This window comes from Haemorhous mexicanus, chromosome 9 (genome assembly GCF_027477595.1).
Source record: "Haemorhous mexicanus isolate bHaeMex1 chromosome 9, bHaeMex1.pri, whole genome shotgun sequence".
Classification (NCBI taxonomy): Eukaryota; Metazoa; Chordata; class Aves; order Passeriformes; family Fringillidae; genus Haemorhous; species Haemorhous mexicanus.
The window spans coordinates 22,814,295-22,832,997 of NC_082349.1; the positions used below are offsets into that span (position 1 = coordinate 22,814,295).

Here is an 18,703-nt window from a genome sequence, read left to right on the forward strand (position 1 = left end):
TTTTGATATCTGACTATTTAACTATTTTAAACTTTTCAATACACGCACTAACCACATAATCTAATTGGAGGCTGGTAAATTGAGCTCTGCTGCATTTAAATCTTAAAATCAATAATTATTCATCTGTCAAATTTTTATCTGCTTTCAACTTTCTGCATTATACACAGTAAGAAAAAACAGTTGCTATTCCACACTCACAGCATCTTCACAAGAAAGTAAAGAGCTGACTGAGTTTGCTTATTTACATCTTCTTTCTCTCTGTCATGTGGGAAGATTCTGGTACTGTTTAGGAATAAATGAAACTCAGAAAAATAACAATATCTAAGCTTCAAGCAAAATGCTCTTAGCTGAGAGAGTTTCAGAGGATTCGTGGTAGAGCTGTTTTAGATAATCTTTTATTTTCATTGTAATGTTAATATCTATTCTCTAGAAGCTGGTATTAATGCACATTTTTTTCACTTCACTTAAGGTGTCTGTGGCTGTAATAAGTCTCTTTGAAACTCTGTTGCTAAGTTATCTAAGCTACAAGGTAAGTACTCTTTGTTACTTTAGGCAGAATTCATTAAAAAATAATGAGTAAATGTTTCAATATAAAGTTTATGTACCTGTGCCCATGCTGGTGTACAAGCAGGGAGCTGAGAAAAACACACTTCTCCAGGATGGCATATTGTCACACGGGCAGCCCCTTTCCCAAATTTATGAGCAAACTCTAATATCTAAAGAGTGGAAGTCAGCAATTAAATGCTCATTATTTTCCATTGTAGTTTGAAAACACATTCTCAAAAGTGACCTTGATTTTTGGACACTGATTTTAAGTTGTGCAGTTTAATCTGTCTGTCCATAATGTATTGGACACAATTGTCATAGATTTTAAAGCTGTAGCTACTCAATACATATAATTCAAGGTTTAGCCCTCTAAAACTGTGTCCAGAAAAACTAGGCCAAGACAGTACTTAAAAAAAAAAAAAAAAAAAGGGATATCTACATACTTGTGTAATTCATCCGTGTGATGCTATGGGAACATCTTTTCAAAATATCTTGAAGTCATTTGATATGAATACAATGTATTTTTGTATTTGCATTCTCCTTTAAAAGTTAATTTTTTCTAATATAATTATTCAGTTTTCTTCATTCCATCTTCTTCTGCTCTATCTCTGCATTTTTAGTATCTTTAGGAGAAAAACACTAAAAGCATTTGAAATCATTTACCAAAGAAAATATGAAAGTATTTGGTTTCTAAAGCTGAAAATATCTTGGGGAATAATTTTTTTTTTGTATTATACTTTGTATTACTGACACTCAGTAGCTATCAGAGCCACTGCTGAATTTAGAGACTTGTATTTCAGTGTGCTTACAGAGTGATTATGGCATAAATGTTTTCCTTAGTGCCCAGTAATGCTAAGACAATTGCAGTTGTCTGATGTCTAAAAATTATTCTTCTTAACCCTTGGAGCATATATTATTTAAAGGTTGGGGTTATAAGTGCAAATCAATTATGGCAGAAATACTCCAAAATTTATATCCTGGTGTCTAAACAGTAAAGGGAAATCACATTTTCTGCTGTTCCTGAGTTTATTGGGCAGCATTTTATCCTCATCCATTCTGCTTGTGATTTGTATCAGTTTCAGTGGTACAAAAGATGAATTCTTGGCAATTCAGCTTCCATGAGAAGTCACTGATCAGCGTGTGATGGATGGAAAGCTCCACTACCCTGATTTGCTGCATACACCTGTCACAGAAGTTGAGGCAATTTTGTGATTTCACTCCCCTTAAGAGAAAGAACTAAAGGATTAATCTGAGGAACAACAAAATTTGTCAGTCACATCAATTCACTTGATGCAAACACCTTCTTTCCTCTGGTCTTTTTTTCCTAGTTTTATGTACACCATTCTCTTGAAGCTAAGAGTAGTGTCATTTCACCCACTGTAAGGCTTTTCTTCACAGCCAAGGTGACCAAAAGTGACCAAAGGTGCCTTGGTTCATGTAAATCTGTGGCAGATTACTTATTTTATGGAAACATTTTCAAAGCTTTCACCATTTAGTTAACTAACTTCTAAGAGTCAGAGAATTAACAAATGAGAAAACAAGAAAAAGATGATTGTGTTTGCATTGGAGTGCTCATTGCTAGGATTTCACAAATAACCTGTAAAATGAATAAAGCAGTCATTTGAGAGAATACTCTGAGAGACTGACCTTTCTGATACCTGGTCCATGACATATGAGAAAAGATTCAACTTGCAGAGTAGCGAGGGCAGAGTAGCATATCGTGCTACTATGATACAGTGAATTTGCATTTTTTATAGCTTTTAAATGGAGAGGAATGCAAAGGATGTAGCACTGTATTGAGATGATGATCACTTGGATCCAGCAATGGAAGGTTTACAATCTGCATTCTCACAGCCTAAAGTAGTACAGGAAGGTTTGTAATACTTGGCCAGAATTCTGAAAGATGTCTGCATCAAAAACCTCCATTGTCAAAAGTTCCCACAGACATCTGGCAATCCTGCTTATGCCTGGTGCTCAGGTACTCTCAGGGCTTTGAGCAGCACCATACATTCTCACTGCAAAAGGCAGTTTTGCAGAACTCATGATGCATTTATGCATTTCCATGTGGAAGCCAGAATCCTACAGCTGCACACATCCCTAATTACCTGGAGCCCGTCCATACTGGCACTTTGCCTGCACAGTTAAATTATGTGACATTTCTTCTCTGTAATGCAGAGGAGGAAACTCTTAACATTAAAAATGAGGAAATTTGTGAAATCACAAAATGGTTCAGTTTGAAAAATCAGATTTGATTTTGATTTTACTCTTCACACAAAACCCTCTCAGTTTGCAGAGAGGTGATGATTTCATGATTTCACTTGTATGTCTGACTCCAACCAATTGCAATTACATGGAAGACAATAATCCCTGTCCCTGAGGTATAGTGGCTTCCAGATGTGGAGAGTTAAAAATGGAGAAAGAATTATATATGATATGGAGGCTGTATTTCATTTTCAGTGGCTGTATCAGGTGGTTATTTTTTCAGGGAAGACGAACATGTTATTGCAACTGAAAATATAATGCTCTCCTGCAAATTCTTGTAATACTGCCATGGTATGTGCTACACTATTATTGCATTACCTATGATGGAGTTCTGCTACACAGCATTAGTAAAGCTGTAAGTCACTGAAGTTCAACTTCCTTTTCTAATATGTGGATTTTCATCTCAACATTTAATCAGTCACAGCCATTGTGCAAATTTAGAAAAAAGTAGAATTATCCCCATCCTGTTGCTAGCAGTAAGCAAATTAAAAGATCAATGCCACTTCACTGAAATATGTGGGGAAGACCTCTCATTTCATGGAAGCAAGATCAAGTTCCAAAAAGCCCTGAAGTGTTCAGAACAACACTGTTCTGAACTGTTGGTGGCAGAAACAGAGAACTTGATATTGTAGTCCTAATTCAAATATTAAACACTTGATTTTTTTTTTTTTACTTCCCTCACCAAAACAGTTGGGAAAGAAAAAATACAAAGTAAAGATAAATGATAAATGGAAAGGGTGAAAGGAAGGAGATTTAAAAGTATATATCTTTTACCTGGGAAGTACTTTATGATAGACTGTAGGAAAAAGGATCCAGAGTGATCTATATTCCATATTCACTTTTGTTACATGTGTTTAAATCTGAAATGAATGATATTCCTGAATTTCAGGTGTGGGAGAGACTTCCTGTGTTTCATTGGGACATCACATGTATTTCTCGTCAGAAATTTGTTTGTAAGCTGACTGTGACATTGTGAGGTTTTTTTTCCTTTTCTTTGAAGGGAAATATCTGGGAACAAATTCTGAGAATACCCTTTCTCCTGGAAATAATTAATGCTGTCCCTTTCATCATCACGGTAAACATACTTGAATTAATACATTTGCACATTGCACTTCTATAGCTGCACAAATACCCTTAATTTTTAAAAATAAATTTTATTCTAATGTGAATGATGAGTTTGTGCCTATGGGAGCAGAAATTTGCCAACAAGAAGAAGACAGTTTGCTGCTGGAGTAAAGTCATACAGATAACTTTCCACTTCTTCTTCCATGGGCACAATCAAAACCAAAACCCTCTAACTCAAACTACAGCACAATCAATAAAATAAACCAGATGGTTGCAGAAATGTAAGAATCACTCATGCCTGCAGTGAAAACTGTGTTCCTATTTTATCTAATTATCTTGCATGTGGTTAATCACAAAGGAAGACAAAAATGTTATTTAAAGCCAAATCTCACGCTAGAAACACATTAATAGTAAGTATTTTTCCCAAGTGTTTCATTGCTGCTTGAATAGTAAAGCTCTATCAGAAAAGCTCCTAATGAATTTGTTAATTCCTCTTGCAGATTTTCTGGCCAGTCCTAAGAAACCTGTTTATTCCTGTATTTTTAAATTGCTGGCTGGCAAAGCATGCTTTAGAAAATATGATTGTAAGTATGCAAAGGAAATAAATATTCTAGAGTTGTGGGTTTTTTTGTATATTGTCTTTAGTGGGATTTTGGCAGTACAGTCTAACCCTAATAGGAAGCTAACCAGATCTGTATTTAGATTATCCAAATGGTCAAGCATTACTAAACTGCTTTCTGCATCAAAATGAGAAAAAAGTAAGATGTGCAATGAAATCTCAATTAGTATAAATTGTTACTGTGCCAATAAAGGAAATGGCTGTGGATGGTTCTTTTGCTACTCTGTCATTCATACACAATTGCAGGGAACTCAACTGTTAGTCCATAATTGGGCCTTGCAGCCTGTAATTTGCAAGCTAGACATGAGCAGACCTCAAGGCAGCTTGCAATAGGATCAGAATTGTGCTGGGATGAGAAAGAACTACTTAAATAATCACAGACTCACAGCTGGCCCTTCTGCACCTTCTGTATTATCAGCAAACTCCTAAGTGAATTTGGGTGACTGCACTGCTATCAGGGTACTGCATATTTCCTCTACAGAATCAGATCCTGACTTATTGGTTCAAACCCAAAAATAACACCTATTTTCCTTTACTACAGAATGATCTTCACCGAGCCATCCAACGCACACAGTCTGCAATGTTTAACCAAGTCCTCATTTTAATATCTACCTTACTATGTCTCATCTTCACTTGGTAAGTGGCCAGATCCCCTCTGTTTTTATTAGACATGTTGGCTTGCCTGGTGGAAACCATGCAGTGAAATAAGAAGGGTGAAACACTTCAGTGAAAGTGTTAACTAGCACCTGTACTGCTGGGGTGTGGATGCACTGGGTTTGGAAACAGAATGTGCATGCATGGGAAAAGGAATCCTTCTCACTCTAAGGAAGGAAACACAGATAATGCAAAAACACAGGATGAAGCAGGGGGGAGCTTTACATATATACCAACCTCAGCAGAGAAGTCACTCACATATGAAGAGCAGCAACAGAAGTATATTGACCCACACCAAGGTCACCTTCCTCTGTCTGCTGGGACAGAGAAGAATGTGCAATACCTCAGCCTTAAGACTTTGACCGAGTCACATTCCCCTAAGGATTACTGGGGATAGCTGTTAATAATCCAGATTACAGTGTAGAATGCATTAATCTAGAGTACTGATGGTACTGGATGGTAGGTTCAAACAACCACAGTGTATTACTCTGAAGAATGTTTTGCTGCAAGACCTGAAAAACTTGAATTTACATCCTGAGGAAGCACCACTCCATTGCCCCATGTTTACATTGTGCCAGAGCGATATGGTGTTAGGCAGGGCTGGAGGCACATGAAGGAGAATACATGATTAGAATGGCTACACAGCTCTGCACAGCTCTGCAGTTTACTTAACATACAGAACATTCTCATCATACAGAACTTTCTCATCAGTGGTGCCTGAGAATTGAGAATCATACTCAGGGGGAATACAGGGCTGTGTACAGTGTGATACAAGCTGGTGTACTAGAGGACAGGGAAGAGAGAAGATGGTTCTCTATGGAAAGGCTAAATCACCTGTATTTGTTTTGCCAGACAAGATGCCTTTAGGTCAGCACTTTGATAAAGTGTGGTGTGTCATTTTGGAGACAGTAATTAGATTTTCTCTTACTTTATTTCTCTAGCTTGCTTTTCTGATTGTGCTGCCTAACCCTTTTGGTAATAAGTGTAACATAGCACATGGCTTTTTAGAGGAGAAGTTTGCTCTAGCCAGGCTTAATGAATGGTCCAATTTTACCCTTTGTCTTAGGGCCACACACATGCTTAATAAAAAATGCTGCCTGTTCCAGACAGTAATGAATTTTTGGTGATTTTTAATCTCCTGTTGAATGTTACGTAATTTTATATGCATAAGGACTTGGATATTTTTAATTTTGCTTTTTAGTTTTTTACAATACAAGGGGCTATTGAGCAAATATTCCTTCCCCTTTTTTACCTGCCTACTTCAATATTTTACTGAAATGCTGCTCACCAGCAGGCATTGTGGTAACTGACAGTAAAGCATGCAGGAAGTGGGAAGCTCACCTGTAATTATGGCTGGGCTCAACAGCTGCAGATACTGCTTCATTACAGTTCATTATTTACTGACCTAGGACTGACCCTGCTAGACTTGAAAATAAGCCAAATGAGATGAAGACACCCAGTAATGCAGTAACTAAGGAAACAAAGCACTTTTTGACTGAGAATGGTAGTTCAAACATCTGCAGCTTCTCTAAGACTGGAGTTGTGTTCAAGTGATTGCTACCCTTGTCTATGTGAACACACATAATGGCATTTTTACACCTTTTTTCTTTATACTACTGATTATATATTTAAAATACCCAAAAGAACCTCTATAAACAGTCCAACTGAATTAACTTAGAGTCTTTGATTATGTTACGTCTATGGCGCATTTGAGAGAGTGTTTCATTTTATAGACATCATTTAGAGCTAATATGAGTTCCTTCCTGCTGAAGGAGGACCCAAGTCCACTGCTGGAATCTGTGCACTTAAGGGTGCCTTCACCAGACTGATCTTTCATGTTTTCTGTAAAGGCAGGCAGTACCCAGGTCCGTAGCCCCAAACACGTTTGGGAGCCAGCACTGGCACAACACACAAAACTTTTCAGTCATCACCAGTCTGTTCTCATGAGCATGCTTTGGTTCCATCTAGAAACACTGCCCTGCTCCATGTAGTGCCATGGCTTCAGTAAAGCAAAATTACTAAGCCTGGATTAGTACAGTGCCTTCAGTAGCAGAGCACTTTCCCCTTAGAGGATGAGGGACATGCTCATGGTGTGCTTTTGGCACTGATAGCTGCCCTCATGGAGCCTCCCTGCTGACACTCAAGCCCTGGGTGGATTCAATTGAAACCCCACAGCCCCCTTAGCTCCTGCTTGCCAGGCTTGTGCCATCTGCTGCAAGAGCAACATCAGCACTTGTGAAGCCAATCCAGCTTTAAAACACAGGGTTTTCTGTTCAAAGCCACCTTTTTTTGGCAGACACATAGACAGAGATGGAATGGAGTTTTTTTATGGGAATTACATGATTTTATAAGATGGTACGAAGCCCAGAAAGATTCCTCATTGGCTTTGTTCCTGTCTGCATATAATAAGAATTTTCAAAATAACTTTACCATAACTAGCAGGAAACCCACAGAAAATGAATTTCACCTCGTGCATCATCTGCAAAGCCATCATTTACATCTCCACATCAGAATCTTGTAAGTAGTGGTTACAAAGATAGGCACATGCCACCTTATGTCTTACAACTGAGGTGGAAGTTTTCCAATGAAAACTAAAAAAATAAGTTATCTGAGGTTACAACTGATTGGCTAATCTCACAGTTTTTAGATACCAATGTTCAGGCTGTCCTTTGCACTTAGAGTATGGTAGAAAAAGGCTTCTTCTGTGTTTTTGTATAGAGCTGACAATTTTCAATGTTATTACAGAACAAACAGTAATCACAACAAAATTTATGCTCTACTCCACTCTTTGCTCCTTAGTGATAATTGTTTATGGATGTGGGGGTGGAACTCATTTGCAGGTCAGTAAATCTACAAGACCATTTTCAGGTATCTGTAATTTATAGATTACATACAAGGGTTTTTTTTTTGGTCTCTTATTTCCTGACTTCAAAGATAAATTAGGCAGTCCAATGATTTTCTTTCTTTAGCATCTCAGTGGCCTTGTAACCAGAGCAATTTTACAGCTACTAAAATATGTGTGCTCCGATATGACAGACTGTTCAGCAGTTACTATTGAGTGTTCTAGTGAGAGTTATAGACCTAGTCATAACATGTGTTGTGTCATTAAGCTAATGGATGTTTGCACTTGTTTGTCAAATGGAATACTAATTATTTCTGTAAACTGTACAAGAAGACAAATAACAGTGAATAAGTATTTCAGGCATCTTTCTGTGACACAGTGAATCATCTATTAAGCGTTATTTTGAATTTTAAAGCAGTGTTAGTCATATATCACCAGTGTAGAGTGATTAGCTTGTGAAGGAAGTGGCTACAAATTCTTTGAGATGGACAGTTATTTTTTCATACTCAAACCTGCCCAGACTTTGCTTATGCTTTCATGGAAAGCTCACTGAGGTCATTCTTGACATGTTTTTACACTTCAGTACTTTCAGCATCAGAAAATAAGGATGTTTCCACACAGTAACTCACAGAATACCTGTAGAATGCCAGTACTGTAGCCTCAAGGGCAGTTACTCACTCACAGTTCTCATCCAGAGCAAGCAGTAGGAGTAAGTTGCTTGAAGGGATGAGGACAAATCCCAACAGTGATCTAGTCCAAACCAGACAAGTCAGGACCTTATGATTTGGAACAATGTGTCCAAATTCCAAATGTGTCCAGAGAAGAAAAACCACCCAACCAAGAAAAGATTAATCACAGAAGATTTTAGAGAGGAAAAGGTATCTCAGTGCTCCAGTTCCCTTTATTATCAATCAGTAGATATAAACACCTCAGAAGGTGATCTGAAGGGAGCTAAGTCACCCTAGGGAGGTCTTGACTTTACCTTTCTGTGTTGCTTGTGACTGGAGCCAAATGGCAGTTTTCCAAGAAAGATGCCTAGCCTTAAGTAGGATGAAAAGTGTTGGTGGATTATGGAATATGAAATAAAATGTGGATTTTTGGGTCTGCAGTTCTTTCTGTGATGTTATGTTTTGCTGTACATAAGTCTCAGTGTTCAGGACCAGTCTCAGTTTGATTGAGAGAGATTTTCTGCATATTAGGAGAGCACAAGATAACACTGGGCTTCTGCCTTTTAGAATCCAATTATTCTAAAGTATTAAAGTATGTGAAGTTTCAGGAGCTAACAGAATAAACAAGAGTTTCAGAATTTAAATCCCAGAATATTATACAACATTAATTGAAAGTTCAAAGTAACTGTAAATAATACAAAATTAATTATTCCACTATTACAAGAATCCCACAAAGCTCTGAAGTAATAGCAGTGGTACTTTTCTTTCTCTGAAACCAAGCAGATCTGTCAGGAACCTGTATGTTTCAAACATGGGGTCTCTGTTTTCTGTTTTGAAGTATTCCAGTGCAGCGCTCTCCAAACATCAGCAAGTAGATCTAGAAGTAGGGCAGTGGCACATGCAGTACCTTCCACATCCATTGGAGCAATCCCACCCTCCCCCTGTCCTGCTGCTCAGTTCCTGGAACCAGGGCAGCCTGGATGGGAGCTTTCTCTGTGCATGTGTGCAAGGAAAATTGAGGTCGAGTTCAGACACTGCTTTAACACTTCCTTAAGTGAGGGGATGATGGAAAGGCTGTGCAGCTCCTGGGAGGTCAACAGCAAAGCATTTCCTGAAATATCCACTTGCTATTTGTGAGCAAATATTCTATAAATTCAACCAGAGTTTATGTGAAATACTGCCTTCTGGGAAAAACTGAGTGCATGAACTCAAGGCCAACATTCTTGTGAGCTTTGGTAGGAGAAACACATGCTGAATGCAGGGTTTACCTCTTTTAGGTACAGAAATTTCTAAGGTGACTCTGCTGATATCTGCTGTATGAGACACATGCAAAAACAGTGTTGCCAAAAATAGTTGCCAATTTTGATTATTTAAATGAAAGAAATTCAGATAAAACTCTTAGAGTTTCTTTTGGAATTTATGGGATAGCCACACTTCTTTCACCATTGCTAGCACTGGGATCCATTTGCTCACATGCCTATGATTAGTACTTAAATGGCCAAGGCTTTTCAAAAGGTGAGCAAATGTAATGGAAAAGTACCATGAAAGAGTGAAATAAAACCCACAATTTTTCTTTGATTAATGCCTTTTCATATTTTTATGCAACTATTGTATTGTGACAAAACAGAAATATTACCATGTACAATTTTCTTTTTTGCTAGCTCTGTATTTGTAATAATACACTTTTAAAATATTTTTGCATATTTAAGTTCAAGAGTGCAGATCTGAAAAAAGCATGTGGGTGATTAGTGCTTTTGAGGAGTGCTGCTGAAGATTGTAGGATAAGGATGTGTGCTGGTTGGCTGTTTGTGAAAGGCAGATCAGAAGTCATGTATTACAGGGAGAGCAGAAGTATTGAAGCTCAATCAGCAGTCTTTTTGGCTACCCATCAAAGACAGTTTCTATGGAAACCTAGATAATTATACAGTGATTTTCATGCTATTTTAGTTATTAATTTGGTAGTGACATAATATTTCCTTTGTTAATCTTTTTAGATGTTTCTACATAGTTATTTCTAAAATAATTAGGTCAGCATCTTTCCCATGGCTCATGCAGGGAATTCTCTGTGCCACTGATGTAATGGAATATTTAAAACTAGACACAGACACCAGCGAAATTAACAACAATTTAAGTAGTCTATTTACTGTGATCTGTGGAAAAAAGTCATGAAGGTTAGAAGGTTCAATCTCAATTATCTTCTTAGTGTGAGAGATACGTTTGTAGTCATCTTTTTTGCTCAAAATAAAAAACAATCAGACTAAATGATAGCTCAGAAAGCTGCCTTCACAAGGCCTCTCTAAAATGGAGTATCAACAGCATTATTTATAAGCAAATTCTCCTATTTGGAATATATATAGAAATATAAAATTAAGCAATTAAACAGTGTGATTGAGAGATTTCTCTTTTATTTCACCCTGGAAAATGAGTCAGCTACATGTACTTGTGATCTTTTCAAGCTACAAACTTTGCTAATTTGACCAGGTTGCAGGTCATTTGTTAATCTGAAAATCAGTTGTTCCAAACTGAATGTAGATAATGGTGGGCAAAGTTAAATTTGTATAAATTTGAAAGGCAAAATTAACTAATCCACATTTTTTGTTCTCTGTTGTAGCACACAGTATCTGAGTATTTCAGTACAATAAGGTGTGTACCTTTACATTATAGGTCAGGTGAATCCTCCTTTGACAATTAATGTAATTGCAATTTCACAGTCTGTTCTGTGTAGAGTATATTCTATAAATCAATATTTTAAATTGACACTGGGAAGAATTTTCATCCTCTCTTGCCAGGCCTTTGCTCTTGGTGGGAGTCAGACATCGAAGTACACACTTACCTTTCTGAAAGTTCCAGCTTCTATTCTCTGAAGCATTTTTCTGTCTTTCTCTTCTAATAATTTTTTTCATGCCATGTGAAGTACTGAAACTTCAGTAATCAAAATATGCATATTTAAGGAGAGTGCAAATCATATATTCAAAACCAAGCCCCTGCCCAAGGAGGAGATAAAATGGCACTCGGGCTCTTTCCCAATATTTTCCCCGGTGACTTCCATGGGATGTAAAAATCTCTCTCAAATAAGTGCTGCTAATATTTACATCAATAGTCTTGACTACATTTAATTAAGGTTCATTGAGAATATTAGGGAGCCAAAATATTTTGGAAAACATTATGGGCTCTGAATATGCAATTGGGAGAATTTCAGCTTTTATTATCATGACATCTTGCAATAGAGTAATAATATTACCAGATACCATGACAAGCAGAGCTTGTCCTGGCAGCAGAGACCAATTACCATTACACATGGAGGAAAAAAAAGCAAATGATTTTGAGTCATATAACATTTGGACTGTTAGAAATACAGTTCTAAGACTGCATCTCTATGGTGTTCTTTCTCCACCAATTTTATTTTGAATTCTGTGAGAGGTAATAAAATCAAGCTTATTGCTAATATTAACTAGTTATGGCTTGCCAACATATGTAAAGCAACATGTAAAATTCCTCAAAGTTGGTCTAAATTCATTCCTGTCCTTGTTCCTTTGCAGGAACAAAGCATAAAATAGAGTCACTGTGAGTAATCTGTAATGTCTCAGTAAAATTAAAAAACTAAATTTAGCAAAATGTGCTTTCTCTGTCATAAAATGTGGTTTGGAGAAAATCTAGAAGTGATTGTCCAATGAGCAAGGATAAATAAGGAACAACTAAGAAAAATAGAATGCTATATTCCAAATAAAAAACCCAAACAATTACTGTATTTTAATATGTGCAATATGCATTTGAGATGTGCATGTCTTCAAAATTATCAACACTGGACAAAGATGCACAGGAAAAATGCAGTCAGATGAAAGGATTTGACCTAGGGAGGTGAACTGAGCAGGCATGTAGATTATTAGGATGTAAGTTTTCTAGTTTGCTTTCCATTGGTTTATAAACACACAAGCTTGTAAATAGATCCCTTGCGTGAAAATGTAAACGTTACGTATGCAAAAGATGTTTGTTACCTTCAGAACAAGGGAGACAAGAATAGCTTCTGGAAAATAAAATGCTGGAATGAAAGTTGATCTGGAGTGTAACCAGAGTCTGCAGGATGTGAAATACTGTAGGATCATACTGGCAAAATAAACCTTAGGTTTTGGGAAGACTTAAATAAAAACAGGTAAAGTTCCCCTTAAAGGGTCAATTTGATATACAAAATAAATGTTAGAACCCTCAAGTCTTCCATCTCTTTCCTTACAAGAAGGCATTACATTTCATAAGTTTTATTTTTTCTTTACACTAAAAAGAAAAACGTGATACTCCCATGCTGTCTTTGAATATATTCTATCATTTTAGACAGTAGCAAACAGAATGCCAAGTGTAACAATGGTGAGTAATTATGTTCATGGTAAATACTTCACCATTCAGTAGCTGGCATCAAACCATCATCACTCACAATTCCTGGCTCAAAAATGAAGTTGTCATTAGCATGCAGACCTAAAAAAATAAATATGTCTTCCATTGACTGATTTATTAGGCTGATAAACTATTTTACTTTACAAAGATTTGGTGTTTGTAGTGGTTTCTGCTAACACATAACCATGTAACTGTGTTATCAGATGCCATCAGTTATTCTGGTTCTCCAGTGGGCATTATGGTGATTTGGGATCAGCACAATTCTTCAGTGCTTTGTTCTCTTTGGTTGTCTGTTTCACATTCCAAAGGTGTTTTAAGGGTGTGAAGTTTAGCAAAGTTCATATTTCTCAAATCAGAAAGATAAGAGTTAAAAAAGTTTGATATACCTTTGGCCATACAAACAGATCTTGACACCAGCCTCCAGGAACTATTCACTCACTCTGTGTCTGTATTAAGCATAACTTTTTGGCTTGTTGAAAGCACATCTCAATGGCTTTGGCAGAGATCAGGTTTTGATATGAGATCATCTAAAAAGAAGGATTTTAATGCACTTACCATGGTTTTTAAAAGAAAAAAATCATATCTAGAATGCATTAAAAAAAAATAAATCTATTCTGTATAGTTGGTGTTCCATTAGAAATTACTATAATGTTTGACAGATGATTTTCAAAGTGAAGAGCAGAGGCACAGTCAGCCATAGAGTGTCACAACTGGGTGGCAAATACACACAAAACAATAGTTTGTCAGTATAGACCCTTTAGGGTATAATCCAAATAAAAAGCACTCTCATTAGTGAGTTCTGTACTTCCACTAGCAATTAAAACCTTCTAAAAAAAAGTTTAAGAAGTTTGTATATTAGTTGAGTTGTGTTATCTCAACCTCAGTAAAATAGCTAATTGTATTTATAAAGGAACTCAGATACATCCCAAAAGCTGAACATATTCCCCCATTCTTTGCTCAAACACAGCTGTGTTTTTTCACATTTCTGGAAGTTGTGCATTTCTGCCATATAGAAGTGTATATTAGAGTGGAAGTGCCCAAGGCACTAAAAATAATCCGTGCTCATTAGTAAAACCTGAAGACCAAGCCATGGGTTGACTTCATAGACTGCAAATGTACCACTAGGCATGAAATGTGATTGTCAGTTCCTCTGGGCACAGAGCACTGTGATGACCCTGCAGAGCAAGCAGGGCATTCCCTCCTGCTGAAGGGGTGGGGGATCACAGCAGAGACAAGGCTGTTTAAAGGTACCCAATGCATTACAGTCTGCTGGAACTGCAGGCTTTGTTCAGAACTAAACTCTTTCTGGCATTCCATTTCAGTTAATTTTTTTTACATTTTAGGCCATTATTACCATTGGCTTTTATACATGACAAGCCTTAGTCAACTGCTGAGAATGAGCACTTAATCTGCTTTTTGGTTTAAATACAGTTTAAATATTTTGCAAGTTTCTTTTCATTAGAGATGAGCAGAGGAAAAACAAGTAAATGCAAATATCTTCCGCAAAGAAGTTAAAAATAAAGTTACTGATGAGAGGGCACAGCTACATATGGGCATGTACTTGCATTTACTAAAATTGGATAAATCACTGAATATTTCAAGTTGGAAGGAACCCATCATCAAGTCTAACTCCCCGCTCCTACAGGTTTACCTAAAACTAAATCATATGACTAAAAGCTTTGTCCAGATGGTTCTTGAACTCTGACAGGCTTGGTGCCAGGACCACTTCCTAGGGGAGCCTGTTGCAGTGCCCAAACACCCTCTCAGTAAAGAAATTTACTTCTGTTTTACGTCTACCTGTGGCAAAAGGATTGACTGTGGGTCATCTTTTAACTGTACTCCTTCACTTGATCTCTTTTTGTTCACTTCACTAATATTCTAAAACTATAAAAGAAAAAAAATGGACAAAATATTCAGCCAACTTTAAGGCAAATACGAAATGCTTCCTCCTGAATATTCAGAGTGAAAGTCTAATTTTACTAGTTGGAGTGTGTGTGTTTGTAGTAAGAATAAAATCTTACTGAATATTCTCCATGGGATAAGCAATCAAGGGGAAAACATGCCAGACAAAACATACCAGAGATTATAGAATATGCTGTCAGTCCTGGTAGAGACAGTGATGTCCCTCCTTCTTCCTCCCTGCCTTCCTCTCTCTGGTGTTGTGCTCATTAATCCTATTTTCCTGGCAGCTGGATGAAGCTCCCCTTCTCACTCGTCTCCTGTTTTTTGGTCATTATGACACCACCTGTGCCCTTGTTTTAGATGATGAGTATTAATCATGTACACTAAATTTTTTTTTCCTAAACGTGCTTGTGTTTGTTAGGCAGTTAAACCTCACATTTCAAGAGTTCTTGTGAGGTTTTGGATTTCAATGATTTCTAAAAGAATAATATGTATCGATCCATTTGAATTTCAGACAAAGAAATTATTAGACTTGGAAATTTTTCTTCAAGCAAGCACATTGTCAAAACAGGTGTCCCAAAGAAAATTTCTCTGACTTTCAGCAAACTCTTTAAGTATTATAAGTTCATGATTTTTCACTCAAATATTTCATTGAAATCACTGGATTTTAATGGAAACCAGTGTTAACAGTAGTGAGGAGCAGGAGGAGGAAAATGATGATGATGAAATCCCAGAGCTTGCTGATCAAACTGAACAATACACAGAGAGTTCAAGGTGTACAAGCCCTCTGGCTCATGACTAAAAGAATTGCTGGGTTTCCAAGCAGGAACTCAAACCGTAGAGGAGTCTGTAATGCATGACAGAATATATTGCTTTTATCTCCTCACAGATTACCTCCTGTAATTTTCACCCCATTACACAACCTCTATTTAACACTTCCCCACTTTCTGGTGTTTTAGCAAACCTAAGCATTAAGTCTGGTGCTTAATTATATCTTTTTCACAGGCCAGTTGTTTCCTTGGTCACTGTCCAAAGGCTTGTCTCTACCTAAGACTGTAGGTCAACAAGGAGGTGACTCTGAAGTAAAAACACCTTTCCACAAGGAATACAAACAAGGAAAATTTATTTCCGTGGCACACATTTTCATGTGTGCTCCTGTTTTTTTAATAACAATTGTTATGAAATAAAAGAGCCAAAGCATACCATATGAGTATTTAAAAAACCCAGGCTATATTTTAGATGACATTGCAGTTTCCATACACCCCTTTATATCTTGCACTCTGCAGTGAACCTTCTGCTCATCAGGAGTCTGCAGGCAGTGTTCTGAGTGGACAGACTGGATATATCAGTGCACTTTTCTAGGGTCTGCCCATATAGCCACCCCTCTAAGCAGCTGGGTGGACACTCCCCTTGCAAAGCAGCAGCACAGCAAATGCTTCCATTTAGCTCACTGCCTGGTTGAACTGTCTTTGCCTTAAGGCTGTCACAGAATGTAGCAGCTACATTGAGGACAAACTGAACACACATGCAGAGGCTTTACTTTTGTAGCCCAGATCCAGCAAACGTTGCTGGCAAGCTGCAGAGCTCTCTCTGTAATTATTGGCCAGATTTTCTATTTCTAATGTTGACAGGGAGGTTACAGATCTGACAGTAACTGGTGGCCTTTGTTCTTTCCTGTGCAAGTGACCTCACTGACAGAGGTACCAACACTTAGAACACCTAGGCATATGAAAGAAGCTTCAATGATGCCAAATTTGTGCATGTAACAGCCAAAATATTGAAGGGAAATACCCTGAGAACAAAGACCATTGATGACTCAGTGTTCTCACAGGGCATCTTGAAATGCAAGAAATGTACACCACTGTCCTCATGTGACTACAGCCTTTTATCTTAAACACTCTTTCTATATTTACAGTTTCCAAAAGGGAGGCTAATAGAAAGTTTCCCATTACCCAAAGTCTCTGGAAATTTAAGCTGGGAAGGGAAATACCACTTGTGAGTTTTCCAAAGGGCTGCATGCCTCATGGTTGTGGTTAAAGGGGATAAGACAAGAGGCATTTGATTTGAGTCACTTGCAAGTTTTAGACCACTCCAGCCTGTATTTGTTACTGGTTTCAGTTTCACAGCAAGATAAGCACTGCAAGAAAGTCCATTCTTCCTGAATATTACTTATTTGGTATTTTCTAAGTTCTTTTTTGTTTATGGTGCTAGCAACCATAAAATGCTGAAGCTGGAGTAAGGTAACTTGGCTCGTCCTGAAGCAGTTGTTTCAATAGCAGCAATGAGAGCAGCAAAAAGAAGTTGCACTCAAAGTGCAGACAGATGAAAGGCTGTCAAGGAGATGTAAAAATGGATGTCAGTGTAAGGACGATCCATGAATATCCTTAAAAATCAAATGAAAATGCAAAATCTGATAAGGAGAAAATTTTGACTTAACGATAAAATTAAATCCACTTGACATTAAAATATGCCATGACTTGAGTTAGGTTGAAAATTAACAAAAGGTTTCTGTCAGTAGCTAACAGAATATTCTACATGCTGGGTTAGCTTTTTCTTGTGCACATTTAACAAATACTCAGATAATGAATCTTTCAATTGTTAGTTCAGTTTGATTGAGGGAGTGTGGGTGGTTTGCCTAACAACTGTTACACCATAAGAGTGTTTCAAAACTATTGCAAGAAACATTAAACATGATGTTCTAAAGCATAACATATCGGGTGTATTAAATTAGAGGTTTGAATTTGAATTTTCCAGCACAACACATATCATTTTTGAATATTATAAATAGATTACTTAATTATTCTTCCCAAGGAAGGATAGGTATAGAATGTCACCTAATTCTGTAGCACTCTGCAGGTGAGGAGTATCTGGTGGTTAAGTAGTGACTGCATGATTCTGTTTCCTGAGTAGTTCCTGACTCCTTGTGTGAGCAGACCAGAGCTCAGGCTCCAGCAGGCTCTTGGGTGCCACAGTGTTGACACACTGAAGCTGGGCTGCCAAAATTTAGTTTACCATCAAAGCTCTGGGGCAGACTGAAAGCACACACAAATACAGGTGCCCCTTTGAGCTTAGAGGCTGAAGTGTGGACAGAGCTGCCTGTGGAAACACACTGAGCTGAAGGCTGCCCACAGAGGGACCCTGCTGGTGCATCTCAATGACCAGAGCTCCTTAATTGCAGCTCCTCTTCTTATCCCACTAAAGGCAGCAGCAGGAGTAGAAAGGTTCTCACCCAGCTTCAACAAATATTTACATACACTTGGTCATTTCATAATACCCTATTCTGCTTAACATGATGTTCTGCAGTTGCTGGAAGTCACATGAGTTCCTAGGGGGAGAGTTTATTTTTATAAATTGAGCTTTTGCAACCATTAGCTGCATATAATGTTCTGATCTTTGGGGAAGGAAAAGGCTTATAAAGGACACCATGGGTAAGTAATGATCATATCCTCAAACATCATCATTGGGGATAAAGATGAAATTGGAATATAAACAAAAATGACCTTTCCATCTGAAGAGAAAGTCTGAATCAATTTCTGACATGGTGGCATTGTTGTGTAGTGAAAGTAAATTCATCGTCCTTACCTCAGCTTGTGTTCCAAGTCCCACAGAACTGAACAGTTTGATTCAAAGCCTGCTGAATTAATCCAAGTCTTCCCCTTCCCTATTGTGATTCTGTTAAAAAAAAAAAAAAAGAAAAGGACAGTGTTGTATGTAAATAAATGCTGGTCTTTGAGAAAAATATATCCTGAAAAGTAGATT

At 37.4% G+C, this 18,703-nt stretch overlaps 1 protein-coding gene and 1 long non-coding RNA gene across 10 annotated transcripts in view; one reads left to right on the forward strand and one right to left on the reverse strand.

Annotated features, from left to right (window-relative positions):
- Positions 1-18,703, forward strand: part of KCNT2 (potassium sodium-activated channel subfamily T member 2) — a 115,358-nt gene that overhangs the window by 38,230 nt on the left and 58,425 nt on the right. For 8 of the 9 annotated variants that reach the window (XM_059854482.1, XM_059854479.1, XM_059854475.1 and 5 more), the window contains 4 exons: positions 470-529; positions 3,809-3,883; positions 4,374-4,457; positions 5,034-5,128. In XM_059854482.1, coding sequence (XP_059710465.1) covers positions 470-529; positions 3,809-3,883; positions 4,374-4,457; positions 5,034-5,128 — 314 coding nt within the window. The remainder of the gene's footprint in view (positions 1-469; positions 530-3,808; positions 3,884-4,373; positions 4,458-5,033; positions 5,129-18,703) is intronic. The other variant, XM_059854481.1, reaches the window with a different exon arrangement.
- The window catches only part of LOC132331240 (uncharacterized), a 34,705-nt gene continuing 31,743 nt past the window's right edge, over positions 15,742-18,703 (reverse strand). The window contains exons 7-8 of the long non-coding RNA XR_009487518.1: positions 18,527-18,616; positions 15,742-17,274 (exon numbers count right to left, since the gene is read on the reverse strand). This is a non-coding gene — a long non-coding RNA (uncharacterized LOC132331240). The remainder of the gene's footprint in view (positions 17,275-18,526; positions 18,617-18,703) is intronic.